The sequence below is a fragment of the Cricetulus griseus genome, chromosome 2 (genome assembly GCF_003668045.3).
Source record: "Cricetulus griseus strain 17A/GY chromosome 2, alternate assembly CriGri-PICRH-1.0, whole genome shotgun sequence".
NCBI lineage: Eukaryota > Metazoa > Chordata > Mammalia > Rodentia > Cricetidae > Cricetulus > Cricetulus griseus.
In genome coordinates, this window is record NC_048595.1 from 322,422,978 (window position 1) to 322,444,744 (window position 21,767).

A 21,767-nucleotide genomic window follows, 5' to 3' on the forward strand; every position below is an offset into this window, starting at 1 on the left:
GGACTACTCTGAGATAATGTAATTAATGTACAATAGATTCAATGGACATAGTGACCACTAGCTACGAATAATCTGTTTTTTATACCCTTTAGGGTATAATTTCTTAAATTAAAGCAATTTATAAGTAATCTTAGTCACTTCTTGGTTCACTTTATACATTTAAGATTGAAACAAGAGCATGGGAAGTGGCTCAATGACATTTCAGCTTCTAAACCAGTCACACTGAAGTATTTTGTGGACTTTTAAAAATTTCAAAATGACATCATGCATTTGAGTCAGTGGGTAGCTTGAAAATTGAATTCATAAAAACATCAAATTCCCTGGTTATTTCTGTTAAACATCCTTAATTTCATGCCTCTTGGTTCTGGGTCTCCTTTGAGTGACTGAAGAATAAAGATGTTATGTGAAGAGTATTCAGAAATTACTTTCTTTCCCCCAAATATTTTAGTTATAGAACTTGGAAATTAACTATGTCATCAAATTGGGGAATTATGAGCTTTTCAAATGCTGAAGTCAGAAAAATGACAACCATGTAAAATATAATGAAGTTTAATTTAATGTGTCTTAAACAGATTCTTCAGCCTTTAGGTATGTGCTCAAATGAAAATATTAGTACAAGGATTTTTTTTAAAAACAATGTGCCTTTTTTGTTTTTGTTTTGAGACAGAGCATCTCTATTAGCTCCGACTGTCCTGGAACTATGTAGACAAGGCTGGGCTCCAATTGCTGGTGACTAAAGGTGTGTGCCATACCTGGCTAAACAATGTACCATTTAAACTTATCATTTGGTTACTTTTTCTTTTTCTTTTTTTTTTTTTTTTTTTTTTTTTTGGTTTTTTGAGACAGGGCTTCTCTGTGTAATAGCCCTGGCTGTCCTGGAACTCACTCTGGAGACCAGGATGGCCTTGAACTCACAAAGATCTGCCTGCTTCTGTCTTCTGTGTGTGCTGGGATCAAAGGCATGCACCAGTACACCCACCTCAATTACTTTTTCTTAAGAAAATAAGTGAATATATCCCATAAATCCATTGCTCTTAAAATAACCCAAGGCCCACATTTCCATTTTAAAATGCAATTCTCTGTGTAATTTGATGAACAGCATAGAGAAAAGAAAGGAGAGCAGCATAGTGGAAAACCAAGTTAGTGTGAACAGTTAGTACCAAGCAGTCCAACATCTGAAAAACTAGGACAAGAATTCAGTGCTCAGGCTGCCAGTTATTGCACATGTAACATAACAAGCAAATGCTGCTGATCATGAAGAGAAAGTTGGAAACAGGAATTCAGCCAGTGTTTGCTTTTGTCAAAAGGCCAGCTTTACCTGACCCAGATGTAAAACCACTGTGCATCTCAAAATGAATTTCCACTGTATATTCTACGTAAGGAATGAAAGGTAATTGGATATTTTATAGCAAAGTATTGAAAATCCCAAGGATAAAAGATAATGAGATTTTGTGTCTCCTCTTAAAAAACACCCAATGAAACAAAAAATGAGAACACAGTCATCTCAATGTGACAATTTAATCTTTAATCTCACAAAGAATTTAAAAAGTATACGCAAGTTGTATATTTTCTTTCTGACGTCACAGACCTAGTATTTACAACTAACTGTTTTTCCACTATGTTTTGCAGAGAGATTAATTAGGCAAAGTCAAAAAGGAGTGAGAAAAGCATACAATTTATAATAAAAAATGAAATTACCACAGAACTGAGGTCACTCTAATGGAAAAATAAAAAAGAAAAATTAGAAAAATCAGAGTTAAATGTTAAAGAAAAAGAACTTCAAAATAAAATGCATCTCTGCATTTTTTTACTTACTAAAGACAGCATTAGTAAACAAGAAAGTAAACAGGAAGCAACATACAGAAATGTGCCAAACTACTTTTCTAAAAGGTGAAATTGCTACGGTTAAATGACAATGGGACAGAGAAGAACATTATAGCTGAATATTTAAACAAGAGCAAATAGGTAAAAGTCTGCCAACTAACCTGGTTGTACATTCTTTACCTGTACTGCACTCTCCTGTTGTACATTCTTCACCTGTAGTGCCCTCTCCTGTTGTATACTGTTTTCCTGTAGTGCACTCTCCTTTTGTACACTGTTTCCCTGTACTGCACTCTCCTGTTGTACACTGTTTGCCTGTACTGCACTCTCCTGTTGTACACTGTTTTCCTGTACTGCCCTCTTCTGTTGTACACTGTTTCCCTGTACTGCACTCTCCTGTTGTACACTGTTTTCCTGTACTGCCCTCTTCTGTTGTACACTGTTTTCCTGTACTGCACTCTCCTGTTGTACACTGTTTTCCTGTACTGCACTCTCCTGTTGTATACTGTTTTCCTGTACTGCCCTCTCCTGTTGTACACTGTTTGCCTGTACTGCACTCTCCTGTTGTATACTGTTTTCCTGTACTGCCCTCTTCTGTTGTACACTGTTTGCCTGTACTGCACTCTCCTGTTGTACACTGTTTTCCTGTACTGCACTCTCCTGTTGTACACTGTTTTCCTGTACTGCCCTCTTCTGTTGTATACTGTTTTCCTGTACTGCACTCTCCTGTTGTACACTGTTTTCCTGTACTGCACTCTCCTGTTGTACACTGTTTCCCTGTACTGCACTCTATTGTTGAACATTCTTTACCTGTACTGCACTCTCCTATTGTACACTGTTTACCTGTACTGGACTCTCCTATTGTACATTCTTTGCCCGTACTGCACTTTCCTGTTGTACACTGTTTACCTGTACTGGACTCTCCTGTTGTACATTCTTTGCCTGTACTGCACTCTCCTGTTGTACATTCTTTACCTGTACTGAATTCTCCATACCTCAGGTGGACATATACTCCATCTCATATTGAGAACAGAACATCATAAAGCTTCTCTTGAATTTACCTAATGCTGGAATCCTTTCCTAGAGGAGGATCTTGGATGATTAAAGTTACCATAAAGCTGTCACAGGTCATAATTCAGGAAATGCTGGGATAGACCATTCCAAACAATTCAGTTAATTATCTATCATTATTATATTTTAGTCTATTATGCAATATATAAGTACATATTTAAAAGTAGATTTATTAAGTCCAACATCAAATGACACCTCCTTCATCAAATGTGGTGATAATATGTCACTGCTCTGTTCCTGAAGCATGAATACACTGTTTGGGACACAGGGAGTCACGTGTATTGTGGTTACATTATGCAGCCGCCTCCACCAAGGTAAGTGTCCTGAGGCTAGGGAAGATACCTGCTTACATTATTTTGCTTCTACACCTGACACTGGATTTTGAACCCAGCAGGTGACCAAATGCTGACTCCCAGCTACTAATTTCTGTGTCTTCCTGCAAGACTTTCCTAGCATAGAAAACTACAATAGAATTTTTCATGAAGCCATCATCTACTTTTTCTTTAGATGATTCACATTAGCATGATTAAAAATAGTTTCAAAACATGTTTGACATATACATGGCACAAGGACCGTAGTGAAGTACTATGTACTAGTCATTCAGAGTGATGTGGTTTACTAACTACTTAAAATACACAATTTGATCCATGCTATTGGCTGAACAGTATTTATTTGTCTAACATGTAATTTTGAGATACTTTGAGACCATAGAGGTTTTCTCCACTCTTTTTTCATTTTCCCAATGACGTGTTTTAGACTGCTCCAACTTCTTAGCCTATTGTTATTCTATGTACGTCATTTTGTTAATTATATGCCTTTTTCCTTTCCTCTTGTAAATATTTACAGGCTAGGTTCATTTACTGTGACAGCTAAACAATTACAGCTACAAGATACAAGGTACACTGAGAGACAGTGTGACAGGATTGCAAATTACTGACCTCCATGTGGTATGAAGTAAAAGACACAATCCACAACAAAATACTGCATTTGAGTAATTCTTAATTTATCATAGAGATTTTGAGGACTAAAAGAACTTTTCATAAAAAGCTTCCTCTTTTTTTCTTCAAGCCAGGGTCTCACTATGTATAACTCAGGGTGATCTCTAGCTCACTGTGCAGCACAGTGCTGCCTAATTCACCATCCACCCAATTCTTTATCCCTTAGTGATAACAGGCAAGTGTCACTATTCCTAGCTGACATCTCATTTTCTACAGCTCTGGAGGTAATAGAGAATCTTTTGGGAAAAAAAAATACAAACAAAAATTCTTTCTCTTAGGGTCAGTCCCACTTAGTTTTTCTCTATGCTAAAGAACAGATCATGTTCTATTCTTCAAGTTACTTCTTTCTCCAGTTTTGTCCAATGAGGCTTTCCCAGTAAGCTTTTAAGGCACTCGGCAGCCCAGCTCTACTTGGTATACTGACTTCCCAAGGAGGACCTGCTGCATGCACCTCTCTTCACATGGATATTGAGTCTATGCCTGGCACTTGAATCTTGTGACATCCATAAAGTCACTGTAAATATTCAGCAGATTGCTAGTGTTTGAAAGCAACACCACCACCATTCTGGAGGATTGCAGGGCAGTTGTTTAACAAAAGGGGTGAATGTCCCAGAAAATCATGAAAGTAGAAATCAAGACACACTGATTATATGTCAGCTGAACCCAGAAGAATTAATGAAATTCAACTCTTCTGAAATTTAGGATTATTAATAATATCTCAATTAGTTGTTATATCAGCAGTTTACTTCATCATGACAGGAAATGTAACACCTCTGATTTTCAGTTAAGATTTCAATGTTTAATTTGACATCTTATTAAGTGCCTAACACTTACCTCTGCATTGTAAAATTTGGTTTTCACATCCAATGGTTTGAGGACCTAGTTAAAACAAAGCAAATCAATCAGGAAATTCGGACTCAACCTTTTGTTTTAGATCACAGGCTTTGGGGCTGGAGAGAGGGCTCAGAGGTTAGGAGCACCGCTGTTCTTCCAGAGGTCCTGAGTTCAATTGCCAGCAACCACATGGTGGTTCATTAACCATCCATAATGAGATCTGGTGCCCTCTTCTGGTATGGAGATATACATGGAAGCAGAATGTTATATATATAATAAATAAATAAAATCTTTAAAAAAAACCACAGGCTTTAATGACTCAAAGTTAATTTTAATTGTTGAAGTTTTTTGTGTGTATATTCAATATTCCTGCAAAACAATCAGTAAGTTTTCATTTAAATAATCCTTTGGACATTTTTTTTTATTAATTTATTTTTTACATTCCAATCCCAGTTCCCCCTCCCTCTTTCTCTCCTTCCCTGCAACTCCCTCCTCCCGTCTGCTCCACAGAGAGGGTAAGGCCTTCCATAGGAGTCTACTTAGTCTGTCCCATCATCTAGTTCAGGCAGGACCAAGGCACCTCTCTACCCACACCCCTGTGTCTAGGCTAAGCAAGGTATCTCTCCATATAGAATGGGCTCCCCTAAGTCAGTTTGTGCATTAGTGTTAGGTCTTGGACCCACTGCCAGTGGCCTCATATATTGCCCCAATCACACCATTGTCATCTATATTAAGAGAGTCTAGTTTGGTCTTATGCAGATTCCCCATTTGTCAGACCTGAGTCAGTAATCTCTCACTAGCTCGGGTTAGCTGATTCTGTGGGTGTTCCTATCATGGTCTTGACTCCTTTGTTCATATTTTTGCTCCTCCCTTACTTTGATTTTACTCCATGAGCTTGGCCCATTGGTTAGTTGTGGATTTCTGCATCTGCTTCCATCTGTTTCTGGAAGAGGGTTCAAGCTTCTCTGGGGTTATGGATTGTAGGCTGGGTATCTTTTGGTTTATGTCTGGTATACACTTATGAGTGAGTACATACTATATTTGTCTTTCTGGTTTTGGGTTATCTCACTTAGGATGACTGTTTTCTAGTTCTGTCCATTTGCCTGCAAATTTTAGGATGTGATTGTTTCTTATCGCTGAGTAGTACTCCATTGTGTAAATATATCACATTTTCTTTACCCATTCTTCAGTTGAGGGGCATCTAGGCTGTTTCCAAGATTTGGCTATAATTCTTTGGATATTTAAAGCTATTTTCAATCATCTTATTTGGGCTTTATATTCATTTTATTTCTTTTTATATTTTTGTGTTTTGTCTCATCAATAAGACAAGATTTTATATTTAAATAAAATGCTTCATTTTATTATAAAAACATTACACAGGTGATAATTTATGTTTGAACTTAACTTAGTCTGACTTTTGAACACCAGTTTATAAATAAACCCAAGATGTGAGCTATTTAATTTATTTGAAACTTGTTCCCCCCAGAATAAGAGGAATAATTACACTTCCAGAAAAACAAAATACACTTGCAAACAATTTTATCTGGCATATTCAATACCTGAAATTTGAAGAATTTTCTAAAGTACATTTTTTCTCCACCTTGAGTTGTGTAACTCACAGCACACACCAATCTGAAACAGAAAGATTATCTTAATATTCTGGAATCACTTCCCATCTCGCTTCTTAATAATAAATTTAATGTACTTCAATTCTACTTATAAAATGTAAAAATGATTATAGCAACAATGTGAAACTATATTTTAGTGAGATTACAGCAGGAAAAAAGTTTTAGTATATATGGATGGATATAAATACATGAACAAGAAAATTCTCTTTAAGAAAATGAGATCGACACTCTTGATACAAACATATGACAAGTTAAATGACAGAATTTTCTTTTTCTTCCCTGGAAATTGAACTGAAACTCTACCCTACTCCCATCATTGAGAGTTTGGCACAGAGGATAATGTATGACTACCATTCGCTGTTCAAAAGGCACTCCTAGAATTACAAATCAAATGAAGAGTGGCATTGATAACTATTCCATTCTGAACTGGTATGTAGCTTTTGGGCAGGAATTACTGTTTTCAAACATTTAGTCATACTTTACATTTTATTTTGGACCTTCGCCCAGCTCTTCACATCTTGAATATAGAAGTCTGGCAGGAATGCCATATAAGTAATCCTCAACTCACCGCAGAGTCATATGTCAAAATTTCTGATGAAAGTCAGTTTTTTCATAAAGAAAACATCATTTCCCCAAGGAAATTATCCTATACATATTGCTTCATTTCTGAGAATAGTATATGAAAATGCCTTAACTTACAAGTTGCCTTTGAAAACATAAAAAAAGAAAGAAAGAAAGAAAATGAGATTGAGGGGATAGAGATGACTCTGGTTAAGAGGGCCTACTGCTCTAGCAGAGATATATGGGTTTGATTCTCCACTCACAGGGCTGCTCCTAACAGCCTGTTTAACTCCAGTTCCAGGGAATCTGACACCCTCTTCTGACCCCCATTGGCTCCTGTACACACTTAATGTAATAAATATATTCACATAGTCTCACACACATACACATAAATTTTTTAAAAAAGTAAAAAATAGATACCTAGCACTTCTAGAATAGGAGTGCCAAATTCTTCCTTTGGAAGTAGAATATGTTCCAAAATAATTTCCAGAATAAATAAGCATGAAGGGGAACGAGCTCACTTGTACTAGAAAAATATGAATCTTAAAGGGACCCCAGGGAAGAGTTAACATGATACTACAGAGGAACTGTGTACAAGTTTTAATCAAAACACTAGGAAAGCTAGATGGCAGATGCCTTTAATCCCAGCACTTGGGGGGAGAAAAAGGTTGAGGCCAGCCACGGGTACACAGTGAGTCTCAACAAAACCAAAACCAAAACCAAAAAAAAACCCAAACCCACTAAAACAATTTAAAAGCTGGCATAAAATACTTGTAATAGCATGATAAGATATTTAAATTGCTAATATACAAAGGGTTCTTCTAATTTAATCAACAAAGTACAAATATGTCACTCAAAATGTGAGGAAAAGAATGTATATCCAGATTATGAAAATACATAGATAAGTTACAATCCTATAAATAGTTAATAAAAATGTGAAATGGTAAGTCACACACAGAGTCCAGAAGCTAAAATAATGAGATAACATTTTCAATCTTACAAGGTTTGGCAAGAATCCCTTGGGTTGGGGAGGGTTAGAGAAACTTAGTTTCTTTGCATTGCCAGATGGTGAAAGAAATTTAGAACAGTCTTTTGGTTTAAAGCCTTAAAAATGTTGATGTATTACTACAGAACATCTACTTCAAGACTTCAGAGGCAATATTGGACTACTCACTATTTGTTGTTTATAGCCGAAAACTGAAAATATATTATGATATTAGGGAAAACAAACCACACTGACCAAACACAGAAGAGGCAGTCATTTAGAAAATCATGTTTTCAAGGATACTGACTGATGTAAAAAAATGTTCACAGTACACTGAAAAGGATAAAAGGTTGAGTGATGTACTACATATATATTACTATGCATAGACATAAATATACATATTTATATATGCATGTGTATACATATATGTGCATATAAAACATGGAAACATATAAAACATTAATCTTTTAGTAGCTCTACACAGCTTGGTAACATTGGATAATTTAATTTCTCCTTTATACTGGTACCTTACACTGATGATAGGAGCTAGAAAGCAAGTTTATCAACACATAATATCAGAGTTGGGAATAGTGGCATATGCTTCTAATACTAGTAGGGGAAGCTGAGGCAGGAGGATTGTAAGCTGGAGCATGGCTAAATTACGTATTAACTTTAAGCATTTTGATCAAATAGTGATAACCCTACCTTAACAAAACAAAACACCCCAAAATAAGCAAACAAAAACCTGTGGATGCACGTGCGCACACACGCACGCACACACGCACGCATGCACGCACACACACACACACACACACACACACACACACACACACACACACACACACAACAACAACAACAACAAACAGCGATAAAAAAACAAACCAAAACCCTTCACAATACATTCCCTGGAAGTGTTCACATAACCTGCAATACTATAGCACCTACAGGTTTCAAGACTAGGCTTGAACAGAAATACTATAGCAGTCACAGTTTTAGAGACTAGCCTTGAGCTCTGTCTTTTAAAGCATTTGTTTAGTTTATTTCCTATAGAATGGTGACTCTATACAACTATTCCAGAAAGTTCAGCTTCAGTGAATATGAACCCCTGTTCTCTGGTATTTCTCTGGGCTATATAGAGTACATAGACTTCATAGTTTAACCTGGCGGTAACTGGAAAGACAAAAGACAGAAAAACCAACAGGTTGTGGAAACTATATACAAAGGTTAGGACAGCTTCTTCGAAGAAGTCATGCTATTTCTGAGATACGAGAAATCAGACAAAGTAACACAGGTAGGAAGCAAACACACAGGCTGGGCGTTGGTGGCTCACACCTTTAATCCCAGCACTCGGGAGGCAGAGGCAGAGGCAGGCTGATCTCTGTGAGTTCGAGGCCAGCCTGGTCTCCAGAGCGAGTGCCAGGATAGGCTCCAAAGCTACACAGAGAAACCCTGTCTCAAAAAAAACAAAAACAAAAAAACAAAAAAAAAAAAAAAAAAAAAAAAAAAAACAAACAAACAAACAAAAAAAGTAAGCAAAAACACTTCAAACCACAGAATGACTTTAGAGTTAATAGAACATCCAAATGACTGTATTGCAGAAAGAGAAGGAAGTGAATTATGTTATAGACAGCTTTGAAAAGCATATATACAGTCAGAATTTCCAAGAGCCAATGGGAAATCTTCAAAAGTGAAATGATTAATGAACAGTGGCCCAGAAATTTGGCTTCTAGGAAACTTTAACCCAAAGTTCATATCGATCTCAGAATATATAGTAAAAAGTACCTTTGCCGGGTGTTGGTGGCGCACGCCTTTAATCCCAGAACTCGTGAGGCTGAGGCAGGTGGATCTCTGTGAATTCGAGGCCAGCCTGGTCTCCAGAGCGAGCGAGTGCCAGGATAGGCTCCAAAGCTACACAGAGAAACCCTGTCTCAAAAAAACAAACAAACAAACAAACAAAAAAAAAAAAAGGACCTTTATTGGGCTGGGGGAAATCATTTGATCAAATAATCAGGTGCAAATTTGTATTGAATGTTGGCTCTATTATATGCTTTAATGGATACAATGAAGAAAAAGGATGGTGGAGGCAGAGAGAAACAGAATGAGAAATCCTTTGAAGAGATAGTTAGCTTCTGTGAAGTGACTGGCATAGGGATGCCATGGGAGCTTGAGAAGCCAAAATAATTTCAGAGGGCTGAAATGATTGAAAAACAGTATTCAGATTCAAATATATTCACAGGCCAGGAACAGAAACTCGAGACTTCTTCATACCTTGTCTTCTTTGGTTTTCTATTTGATTGTCCAGGTAGGACAAAATAAAAGCTTTTGAGAAGTAGTAAACTTAATCCTTACATGTGTGTCCCAATTTCCTTGACTTCATGGTGTATGACATCATCAATACAACAATCAGGTTTAAGTTCAGCCACAGCAGCATTGGAGGCTGAAAGGTTTAAACGCTGAGAACTTGTCTGAAGATCCGCCTTGAAAGAAAGAGGTACAAGTATCCACATGAAGTTGGTTAGATGTCTACAGAGTATGGATGGGCATGGGTGAAAAGGACAGCAGGAATAACCATGTCTGGGAAGAGGAAGAGGACCAGGGAGCAGGCACATGAGGGGGGCTAAGGAGGGGTAATGGTGTGTTTTATATAAAAATATCATAATGGAACCCATTAAATTATACCATTAATATATGGTATTAAAGAAACTGAAAAACATCAAGGGAGGAATAAGAGTGAGGAAGTAGGAACAAAGAAAGAGCACTCATTTGTTGTGAAAACTTTTCTGTGTAACTCTCATGCTTAGAACTATGGCAAGAATACACACACACACACACACACACACACACACACACACACACACACACTGCAATACTGATAATCAATGAAACCAACCAGGAAGCAGGGAGTATCCAGTACCAATACATGATGATCTCTAGTTTCAGTCACGTCCTTGCAAATGGCAGAAATTCTTTTTCTCTACAGCAGAACAGATCTCTTGTACATACATGCTACATCTTCTTGATCCATTCATCCACACAGTGACTTTTTACTTCCTATGCCCTTTCTCTTACATTTCTAGTTACTAAGGACTTGCACATTCTAGTGTTAGATTTCTCAACTAATTCAAGAGTCTTCCAATTGCTCTGATTCCTACAGAGCATCCCACACGGTGATCACAGCAGTCTTCCTCACACAAACTGTGACTAGTTTTAGTAAAGCTTAGTGACACTGTTCTAAAGGTTTTATGGTTTTTTGTTTTGTTTTGTTTTGTTTTTGGCTAAAGTCTTAGCCTGGCTTTCATGACACTACACTAAACAGTTTGACCATCTGACATGGCACGTGTGATTTTGTTTTCCTCTAAAGGCACACACTGTCTCTGTCTCCCCCTGCCCTATACTCATCCCTTAAATCCTACCTGTCTTTCTCTCCTCTACGAGGTCCCTTCCTGCAACTAGGAAGTGACCTCTAGCATACTTTCTCCTAAGGCTTCCAAGTGCTATTACATTAATCACACACAAACACTACACCTATTATTTGACTGAATAGTCATTTTCTCATCCCAGCTCTTAGAAACCTTGAGTAGAAGGAAAATGGCTCTGTGTCCTCTGGTGGGAGATGTCATTTTGTCAATATGTTTATCTTATTGGTTGATGAATAAAACACTGTGGCCAATAGGGCAGCAAGATAGGCGGGTCTAGGAGATGAGGAGGATTCTGGGAGGTGTAGGCCGAGGGTCAGTTGCCATGTAGGACACCAGAGGAGTAACAGGTCCCCGAACCTCTTTTCAGTAAGATAAGACCACGTGGAAATGGGTTAGTAATTAAGACTAATTTCTACTAACCCATAGTAGAAATGGGCTAGTAATTAAGACAGAGCTAGCCAATAAGAAGCCCAAGTCATTGGCCAATGATATTATAATTAATATAAGTCTTTGAGTGTTTATTTGGGGCTGATGTGGCTATGAGACCAGGTTAGTGGGAAAGAGTGCTCGTAACGGTCCTCCATATTTTGTACCCATCAGTGTTTGTCAATGACATTTAAAAATCTGGTATTGACCATGCATTTTAATGAGGTTTCCAAGACTCAACGGAAATAAACATTTTTATCCAAATAAAATGCTTTGTAAATAAGAATGCCACTTACCTTCACCAATATATCTTTTACAACTTGATTGCTGTCATTATGAACACTGATGTAACTAGAAAAGGTCTCCCCCAAAAATATATTCCTATGAAATGAAACAGCACTTTAGGCAGAAAATCATCAGTCCTTAAGGGAATCACACTGTTAAGTAAGAACTTCAGGTGGAAGAAAATTAATTGAAGGGTGCAGGAAATATTTCTTCAGTGTCCTTTATTTTCATTAGTCACTTCAAAGTGATAGTGTAATTACATGTGCTGTAATACAGCTGTCAACTGCTGCACAAATTTCTGGCCATCCTGGAAATAATGGTCACTGTAATCAGACCTGGGCTGTCATAAGATTTATATCTGAATACACTAGAAAATGTCAGTTTCATTTTTTAAATAACTTATACTCTAAATCTAGAAGTTTCAGATTAACTCACCTGGGAGAACTTTTCAATTATTTTCCTAATAAAATGACTACTGGCTTTACACTATATAGCTTCTTGAAAATATAATTAACTTTTATGTGTACAGGTGTTTTGCCTGCAACAATGCATGTATACCACATGCATATAGTGCCTGGGAAGACCAGAAAAAAGAATTAGATGTTGTGGTAGTTTGAATGTAACCGGCTGCCATAATTTCATAGGGAGTGGCACTACTAGGAGGGGTAGTTTTGTTGGAGTGGGCATGGCCTTGTTGGAGGAAGTGTGTCACTGTGGGGTTGGGATTTGAAATTTCCTACACTCAGGATACTACCCAGTGTCTCAGTTGATATCCTGTTGCCTGCAAGATGTAGGACTCTCAGCTACTTCTCCAGCACCACATCTGCCTGCATACCACCATGTCCCACAATCATGATAATGGACTGAACCTTTGAACTGTAAGTGAGCCACCCCAACTAAATGTTTTCCTTTATAAGAGTTGCCGAGGTCACGATGTCTCTTCAGAACAATAGAAAACCTAACTAAAGACAGGTGTCCTGGAATTGGAGTTACAGGCAGTTGTGCGTAGCAATGTGGGTGTTAGGAACTGAACCCAGGTCCTAGGTAAGATCAGCCTGTGTTCCAAAGGGCTGAGCCACCTCCGCAGCCCCTACTCTATATAATTTTAATAGTTTTTACATCAATATATTTCCAAGTTTGAAAGATACTAGTTTATGATCATACTGTGTAAGCTTAGGAAAAGCAAAATCATAAAAACCACATCAAACCAGAGAAATTCCTTTTTGTCTCAAATTTTCTCAGTTGTGAAAACAGGATTTTTAACTGAAGGTAAGAACAGTCACGGCCAGTTTAAGACCTTAGAGTTGTGATAGAGCACAGAATCATGGTCAGTATAAGACCTAGGTGGGGGTATGTTAACAGTGGTAGTGTTAACTGTGGTAGTGTTGGGGAGATAAGACACAGGGCTTTAGCCACAACCCAAAGAACACAGTTAAAATGCTATCATCATTTTAGAGTCACTACTGACACTGTTCTATATTGCTTAAAAAAAATAAAAACAGAATTATCAAGAGTAATTTGAATGCGTTTTTACCTCTTACTGAACAAGCAGCACTTTCCCACTCCACATACAAACATGACATAAAAGCTTTTGGATATAGCTGCACATCTTATGTAAATTGTTCATTCTTACCCGAAATTTTGGGGTAAAGTCAACATTTCTCCCAACATTAAAATCTCTGCACCATTTACAGTTGAAGGATCATCTCTCATTAACTGGTTAAAGAGATCACCTGCAGCAAGAGAAAAACAAAATTCTAACACCTACCTTTAAAGCAAGTTTTACTTATATAAAGAAATAGGGACCAGTGGGCAGCTCGCTGGGAGAGCACTTGCCTAGTATTCATAATGTGACCAGGTGAAGCTTCCTCCATCTTGGCTCAGCTGGAGGCATCTTTGATTTAACCTGAAATTGACATTCCCTTTTTCACCAGTTGTGAAAAGTTCCATGGGAAAGTTCCCAACCCTGCTTTGGAAACAGAGTTAAAATGCTCCAGCCAACTGCATGCTTTTAGCTTCTGTTCAACTGCTTGCTTGCTTTAATTCCCCTTGAATTGTCAAACAGGATGTAGCTTTTCTGTGTTCTTTGCTTTAAAAGTTCCCTGTAACATGCATTTGAGGCTGTTCTGTGAGAAGTGTTTCTATACAGGCAGTTACTAGCCTGCTTAATTCAGACTCTCAATTCTAACTTTGCTTGAGCTGGGAGTCCTTTGTGTCTCTAAAGTGCAGCAATAAAGCCTTGGATTTGATCCCCAGTGCCAAAGGTAGGTGGGTGAGGGAGAGTGTCAGATTTCCTTTTAATCTGGACAAAAATAATACTACCATTTTTAATTTTTAACTTTTTCAAAACAGATACAACTGGATGTAGTGATCCAAGCCTGAAATCCTAGCACATAGAAGTGGGAGGCAGGGAGTGTTGGAATTTTAGGCCAGTCTCAGTTTCATGGTGAGTTCCAGGCCAGCCTGGGCTCTATGGGTCTCTATCTGAAAAACCAAAAAAATGAGACACAATATTTATACTCATTTTTGAGTTACAGTATTGAAATTCAATATACATAACGATATAAGATGTGATTTCTAAACTTTACTACCACAAAATTCATGTTAAAATATTCTGGCCATGTGGTATATGCCTGTAATCATAGATAGCACTTGGTAGGTTGGAACAAAGGGACCAAGAATTCAAGACACCTTGGGATATGCATCCAGACCCTGTCCCCAACATAAAACAAAATTAAATTTAAAACAATCTGATCTCACAGAGAATAAATACTTCAAAAAACAAAGGAAATTGAGGTCTTAAGACATAAATACATTTTAAAAACACCAATAATTCTAAACAGAATACTAATGCATATTTGAGGACACAGGTAACATTCTGATAGTGTTTGGATATGAATGTATCTTAAACTAAGTTTCTTGTTATCAAAAGATAATATCATATTGAATTGTAGGCTATAAATGGGCCCGATCTCTTAGATGGCCACCATTCACATGGTACAAATATAAGCAACACAGAATACAGCAAATGATTCATATAAGAATGATAAGGGTAAGCTTCTTTCAAAATAACGTGGATAACTCAAGCTTCAACTTTTCTTTACATACCAGGCAAGTCTTTCTCTTCACATGTTACAGGAATATTGGTGAACAAAGTAGGCTTAGTCAATCGCATCACTGTGAATTAAGACAAAATGTTTAAATTGTTTAGGGTTAATATTCAGTTTAGTGAACATGCTAATTTCATGCTAATAAAACTTAATTATATTAAATATAAGTACTAACACTATACAAGGTTAGTATTATTATCTACATTATATAGACAAAGCAGACAATGCCTATTAAAGGCAATTTGAACATCAAGGATTATATATGGCATAATATATAAGTGGTAGAACCAAAACTAGAACTGGATGGCTTCACACTCCTCAAAAAGTATTCCCCAAAACAGTTCTTACCTGTAACCTTGGGGTCACAAGGATGAAAAGGTCTAATTAAAAATATACCGTGAGCCGGGTGGTGGTGGCATATGCCTTTAATCCCAGCACTTGGGAGGTAGAAGTAGGTGGATCTCTGTGAGTTCGAGACCAACCTGGGATACAAGAGCTAGTTCCAGGACAGCCTACAAAGCCACAGAGAAACCCTGCCTTGAAAAACCATACACACACACACACACACACACACACACACACACACACACACACACACACAGTGTAAGTCAAGTAGACAAGTAGGACTCTTCCAAATAATGTTAACCATCTTAAGACATGGTGTTGGTGTCTACAACCGTCACTCTTTTTTTTTTTTTTTTTAAGATTAAAGATTATTTTTGTGTGTATGAGTGTTCTGCATGTGTGTATATACACCATGTGCATGCCTGGTTAGAAGAGGTCATAAGGTCCTTTGGAACTGTAGTTATGGAAGGCTGTGAGCCACTATAATGGAATCTGGTTCCTATGCAAGAGTAATACATAAGTGCTCTTAACCTTCAAGCAATCTCTCCCACCCCCATTCTTACCTTTAACTAGGAACACAGAAACGGAAAGTAAAAATTATCAAATATAACGTGAAGATAAATAGGTACCCCAAGAAAGGTATACAAAAAGTGGCCTTCTTAATTTAAATAGCTAAAATTCAAAGCCTACCCATCTTTGTTGTTTTGTTTTTTAGAGGGTTTATGAAGCCTAGATGGATTCATATTCTATACCTTCCAGCCTTAGCCCTCTGTGCGCCATAGCTGTATTTATCACATGAATGCAAATTTATGAAACTGGGCAAGCAGAATTACATAAATAGCTTACTCCTTAAACTTTATTGTTCTTGTTTTGAGACAAGGTCTCATATTATAGTCCAAGATGACCTGGAATGTGCCATGAAGTTCAGGCTGGCCTTAGACTTTGGAATATCCTGTCTCAGTTGTTCAAGTGCTAGCACTATAGCCACCAGTCAGCACACCAAGCTCACCCCTTGAGTACTTTCGAGATAACGTGTCACTAGTAGCACAGGCTGTCCTGAAACTCAGATTCACCTACCTCTGCCTCCCCAGTGCTGGGACTAAAGGTGTGCGCTATGTCCATCTGTCTCTCCTTGCGCTTTAAAACAAACTAGCCTTTCAATGTCTTTTTCTAGAGGCCAAAATAAAACGTGTCAGTATCAAATGCATGCTTACAATTATCTCGTGTTTTATCATGAATTAATGGATTTCAAAAACCCTACCTAAAAAAGGAAGGTTTAAGAAACTGACAGTAGTCTGGAAAGGTAGTTCATTTGGTAAAGTGCTTGTGTACAAGCATCAGGACCTGAGTTAGAACCCAGAACCAATGTATAGAAAGCTGGGTATGGTGGTGACATGTGGATGGATCCTTGGTGCTTGCTGGCCAACTTGACAAGGGAGAGAGAGAGATCTTGATTCCATAAAAGCAAAGCAAACAAAACAAAAAACAACAAACCAAGGTGTCTGGGGCCTGAGGTGCCTAGAAGGTCCTCTGGCCTCTCTATGTGCACACATCCAAGAGACACTGACAGAGCAATGAAAAGGAAGTTCTAGTTATTGGATAGTAATCTTTTTTTTTAAATATTTATTTATTTATTTATTTATTTATTTATTTATTATGTGTACAGAGCTGGACTTGGATGTAAGCCTGTAGGCCAGGAGAGGGCACCAAATCTCATTACAATTGGCCGTGAGCCACCATGTGGTTGCTGGGAATTGAACTCAGGACCTTTGGAAGAGCAGGCAGTGCTCTTAACCACTGAGCCATCTCTCCAGCCCTGGATAGTAATCTTATACCAGTGCTTGAATGGTAAAGTAAGTGATTGGTAAGAATATCCATTTTAGTCTCTTAAGAAAAAAATGACATGCACATTCATTTTGATTGGCTTGAATTATTGAAACTAGGTAGATCCCACTTCAGATTCAATGTCTTTACTGCATTTTACAGCCTCACCTGCTTGGCTTTCAGAGGCATTAAAGACTGTGAACCGTAGATTAATTTTTGGTATTCTGTGAAGATGAAGTAAATTACTAACTCATTTTGAAAAAAAACAAAAAACAACACATCTGTTACTAGTTAAGTTGGGAAATTGGGAAATCAAGTTATATTTGTCTAAGACCAGGTCAATGTTAAAGCAAACAACAAAAGCTTGTTACTTGGTTGCCTCTACCTCCTTCACTCTGAATTTGTTTTAATTTTTAAAGGCAGATGGCCAACAAGGAAAAAATAAATTACGGTACCACTGCCTCTTTCCTAGAGTGCTGACTGCATTTCTCCAGTGCTCTCACAAACTTATCTTTTCCCTAGAATATTCCATGTGTGTGTGACTAAACAGTGGAATAACTTGATCTTTATTAGATCATAAACAATATATCACCACAGAATGCAGTAAAGACATTGAATCTGAAGCGGAATCTACCTAATCTCTTAATAATTCTGTCCAACCAAAATGAATATGCAAATTATACTCGGCCCAGTTCACTGGTTCATGATGTAAGCCTTAATGATACCAGCTAATGACAGAATCACCTAGCCCAGGGATGCACATGTAGCACCAAGTGCAAAACCTGACACCCCTTAAAAGGCTCCTAGAGGACAGGACAAGGGGAACAGTGGGTAAAATCATACCAAGCCTGATGATCTGAGTTCAAGTCCCAGGACTTACATGATAGAGCGAGAAAACCAACCAACCCCTGCAAGCTGTCCTCTGACCTCCATCTATGTACCATCGTGTGTGCACTAACATGCAAACACACAATAAATAAATATAACTTAAAAATAAAATAAAGGCTTTCTAGGAAATAACAGTGGGCCTAAGTTCTGAGGTCCTGATAACCTAAGACTCATCTAGGTAGATGGGAAACGAATCTTTTCTCCTTTTGGATCACTATGCTATTTGAAGAAAAAAAAAAATGTCTATTTCTCAGTTTTTTGTTCCTCAGAGAAGTAGAAAGAAATTTATCCAGAGTAAATCAGAAAAATTCAGATCTTCCAAATATGAAAACAAAGAAGCTCTTTTTAATTCTTGGATTTTAAAACTGTTAATAATCTCATTGTAACATACTTTTGGGTCTATTTTAAACTTTTCAACAAAATAACAAAACTATCACAAAAGTGCTATGATTTCCCAACTTTTTTTTTTTTTTTTTTTTTTTGAGACAGTGTTTCTCTGTGTAATTTTGGAGCTTATCCTGGCACTCTCTCTGTAGACCAGGCTGGCCTGGAACTCTCAGAAATTCGCCTGCCTCTGCCTCCTGAGTGCTGGGATAAAAGGCGTGCACCACCAAATCGATTTTCCAACTTTTAACCTCTGATTGGCAACCTTGTAATAAATACTGAAAAACACAAAATGAGACATACTGGTGTTAAGTCTTTTAATTTTATACACATCCAGTATTATAGTTAGGTGAGCTAAAAAATAGATTTTTAAGGATTCATTAAAATTCAACCCATTCATTTAAACTCAGTCAATAGTGACAAAGACTAGAACACACTCAATTTTAGCAAACAATAATTCATCACAGTTTACTTCAAAGAACACTAATAAACAGAATCTAAAATGTTCCTTACTTGACTGAAAAGCTTTGGAATTCTGTGACATTTATATACTGGATACAAACTGTATACATAGTAGACAATTATTTCTTCACAGCATAAAATCTTAAGTCATTAAAAATGTAATGACAAAACTTATTCATTTTATAATTTCAGTCCATATTCATTTCATTCAGAATATTTTTTTCTGATAATCAGAATTCATTACATGCTAAAAATAACACCATATTTACGTACAAATAAATGAATTTTCCCAATAAGAGATAATCTCTCTTTAAGAAGATTTCCTACATATTCACAGTACATAATATCACAGAACACCCATATCTGGCCTAACTGTCTCTGGATAGTGGCATTACTGGAAGGAAGTTCATTATGCCTGATGAGGTGATTGAGTTTTGTCCAAATGTCTTCTAGAGTCTGGTTGTTGCAAGCACTGTATTCTAATGTCCATCTTGCTCTATGAAGGGAATGTAAATGCAGTGTCTTTAAAATAGCTTGCAATTGTTCAGACAAAGGAAAATTCTTTTTTGGACAGTGTTTGCTGGCAAGTGAAATGCTCCAGGATCTCTTTCTGTGCAGTTTCCCTTTATCTGAATTTCTATCCACATTTCCAGGATTATTCTGTTCATTCAGCATGTGTGACTGGATTAAGTGCTGCGTTTTCAAACTAGGTTGAAACTCCAAAAGATCTACTGTGCAATCATAGCTCTGAGATTTAACACTAGGTTCTGAAACGGTTATATACTGTTTCACATTCTCAGCAGCCTCTCCAGAAACTACTGGTGGTAGTCTTTTAGGCTTGAGTGGAAGTTTGGACCCATCTTGTGGAAACCAAGGAATAAATCTTGATAGCTGGTGAGTAGGAAAGTCTTGAATTGCCTTTTCTGCAATTTTTGCCAGTTGTGTGGGATCTTTTTCATATGGCCGATAATGCAGTATTACTTCAGTAGTCATTCTGCAGTGATCCATGAACTCTTAGTGAAAAGAAAATGTCTTAGCTGAATTCTTCAGAGCTAGAATGTAATTTATTATTTACAAGACTGTCTCTCTTGCCAAATCAGAAGAAACAGGACCTAAAGTGGAAGTATTGCAAAGAATAAGATTTGGTAGGGACAGCCTGCATTCAGATAGGCAGGGAGAAGAAACGAAAACCCATTCCCTGTATGCTTATTTTAACAAAGTGCTATGGCAAATGTGAATACAGTCACACACCTGAAAATCCTTTTTCACAACAATAAAGTATCTCAATTGGATTCCAATGAAGATTATATTTAGCCTGAAAATGCTGATAGTCGGTAATTTAACTAAGGACTTTGAAATATTATCATTAAAATGTTGGTAATCATAGCCTAAAACCATAAGAGAAACAAAAATCTGGTGATTCTTATAACAAAATATAATATTTAAAAATTGTGTGTGTGTATATTGCTGGGGAGCAATAGAGAGATGGCTCAGTGGTTAAGAACACTAGTTGCTCTTCCAGGGATCTCAGGTTCAATTCCTAGCACTTCCATAATTGCTCACAACCATCTATAACACCAGCTCAAATATCTGACAACCTCCTCTGGCCTCCATGGGCACCAAACACACATGGTGCACAAACATACATACATACATACAAACATGCAGGTAAAACATCTATATAAAGTCTTCTAAAAAACACTGTTAAAAAAATCAGGAAACATCTGTGACTTCAAAATTAAGGAAAATGAAATTACTAGGTTTTTTATTTTGTTTTGTTTTAGTGTGAGACAGGGTTTCACTACAAAACTCTGGCTATCCTGGAACTCACAATGTAGATCAAGATCCACCTGCTTCTGCTCCCCTCTGCTGGGATTAAAAATGTGCAACATCTTGCCCTGCTCAAAATTACTAGCTTAAAAAAATGTATATGGAATAAAATTAATATGATTATACTCTAAAATTTTATAAATTCTACCAACACATAGGTAGAATATTTAATTACTCTCTTTCTCAATAATAAACATCAAAAACATGAAAATGGATTAACTTTGCATGTTAATCCAAATAGAAAATAGTGTTATGATAAAGTCTTCTCTGTATAAAGGTGGTATTTAAGTAGCAGTTAGATTAGCTCTATGACTACCAGATGCCAATGTATGGCTTCCGTGCCAATGCCATGGATGAAGAACACAACACAGAAGTTCTCATAATGTCCCAAATAAAGCAGTGACAGGAAGTTCTAGCATAGAAGGCCTCAAGACTGGAACTGGCCAGGATCTGATCTACAAGTTGGGCTTCCCAACCAGACCAAAGCTGAGTATTAACAGAGGCTCTTCTACACACACATACACACACAGTCTTTTAGTCCCAAAACATGAGAGAATTAATTGATGAACATTCTTATATTGCTAGGATAACTAGGAACCAGATTCCTGGTATGATGTCACAATAGAACCATAGTGACTCTGAAGAATTAAGATGTAAATAATTGTATAATAAATCTTTTATGCCCTTAAAAATAAGTATAATTCTTAAGATTCATAATTTTAGTATAGATTTAATATGTGATGACATTCTTTACATAATTAATAATGATCATTTCTTGGCTTTTGACTACAATCAAGGATGAAGAATTAATGATTTTTATCTTTTTCTTCTTCCTTCTTTACACCTTTCACAGTGAGGCAGGGCACTGAGAATTCTTTCATTGTCTGAATTTATTT

The 21,767-nt window shown here is 37.0% G+C and overlaps 1 protein-coding gene across 7 annotated transcripts in view; it reads right to left on the reverse strand.

Annotated features, from left to right (window-relative positions):
• Trappc13 (trafficking protein particle complex 13) overlaps nt 1-21,767 on the reverse strand; it is a 32,093-nt gene that overhangs the window by 7,407 nt on the left and 2,919 nt on the right. For 2 of the 7 annotated variants that reach the window (XM_027401549.2, XM_027401550.2), the window contains exons 2-8: nt 15,137-15,205; nt 13,662-13,761; nt 12,040-12,124; nt 10,248-10,375; nt 6,284-6,356; nt 4,725-4,769; nt 1,699-1,716 (exon numbers count right to left, since the gene is read on the reverse strand). In XM_027401549.2, coding sequence (XP_027257350.1) covers nt 1,699-1,716; nt 4,725-4,769; nt 6,284-6,356; nt 10,248-10,375; nt 12,040-12,124; nt 13,662-13,761; nt 15,137-15,205 — 518 coding nt within the window. Of the gene's footprint in view, nt 1-1,698; nt 1,717-4,724; nt 4,770-6,283; nt 6,357-10,247; nt 10,376-12,039; nt 12,125-13,661; nt 13,762-13,864; nt 13,935-15,136; nt 15,206-18,879; nt 20,154-21,767 lie in introns of those variants that run through there. The other 5 variants (XM_027401552.2, XM_027401551.2, XM_027401553.2 and 2 more) reach the window with 4 other exon arrangements.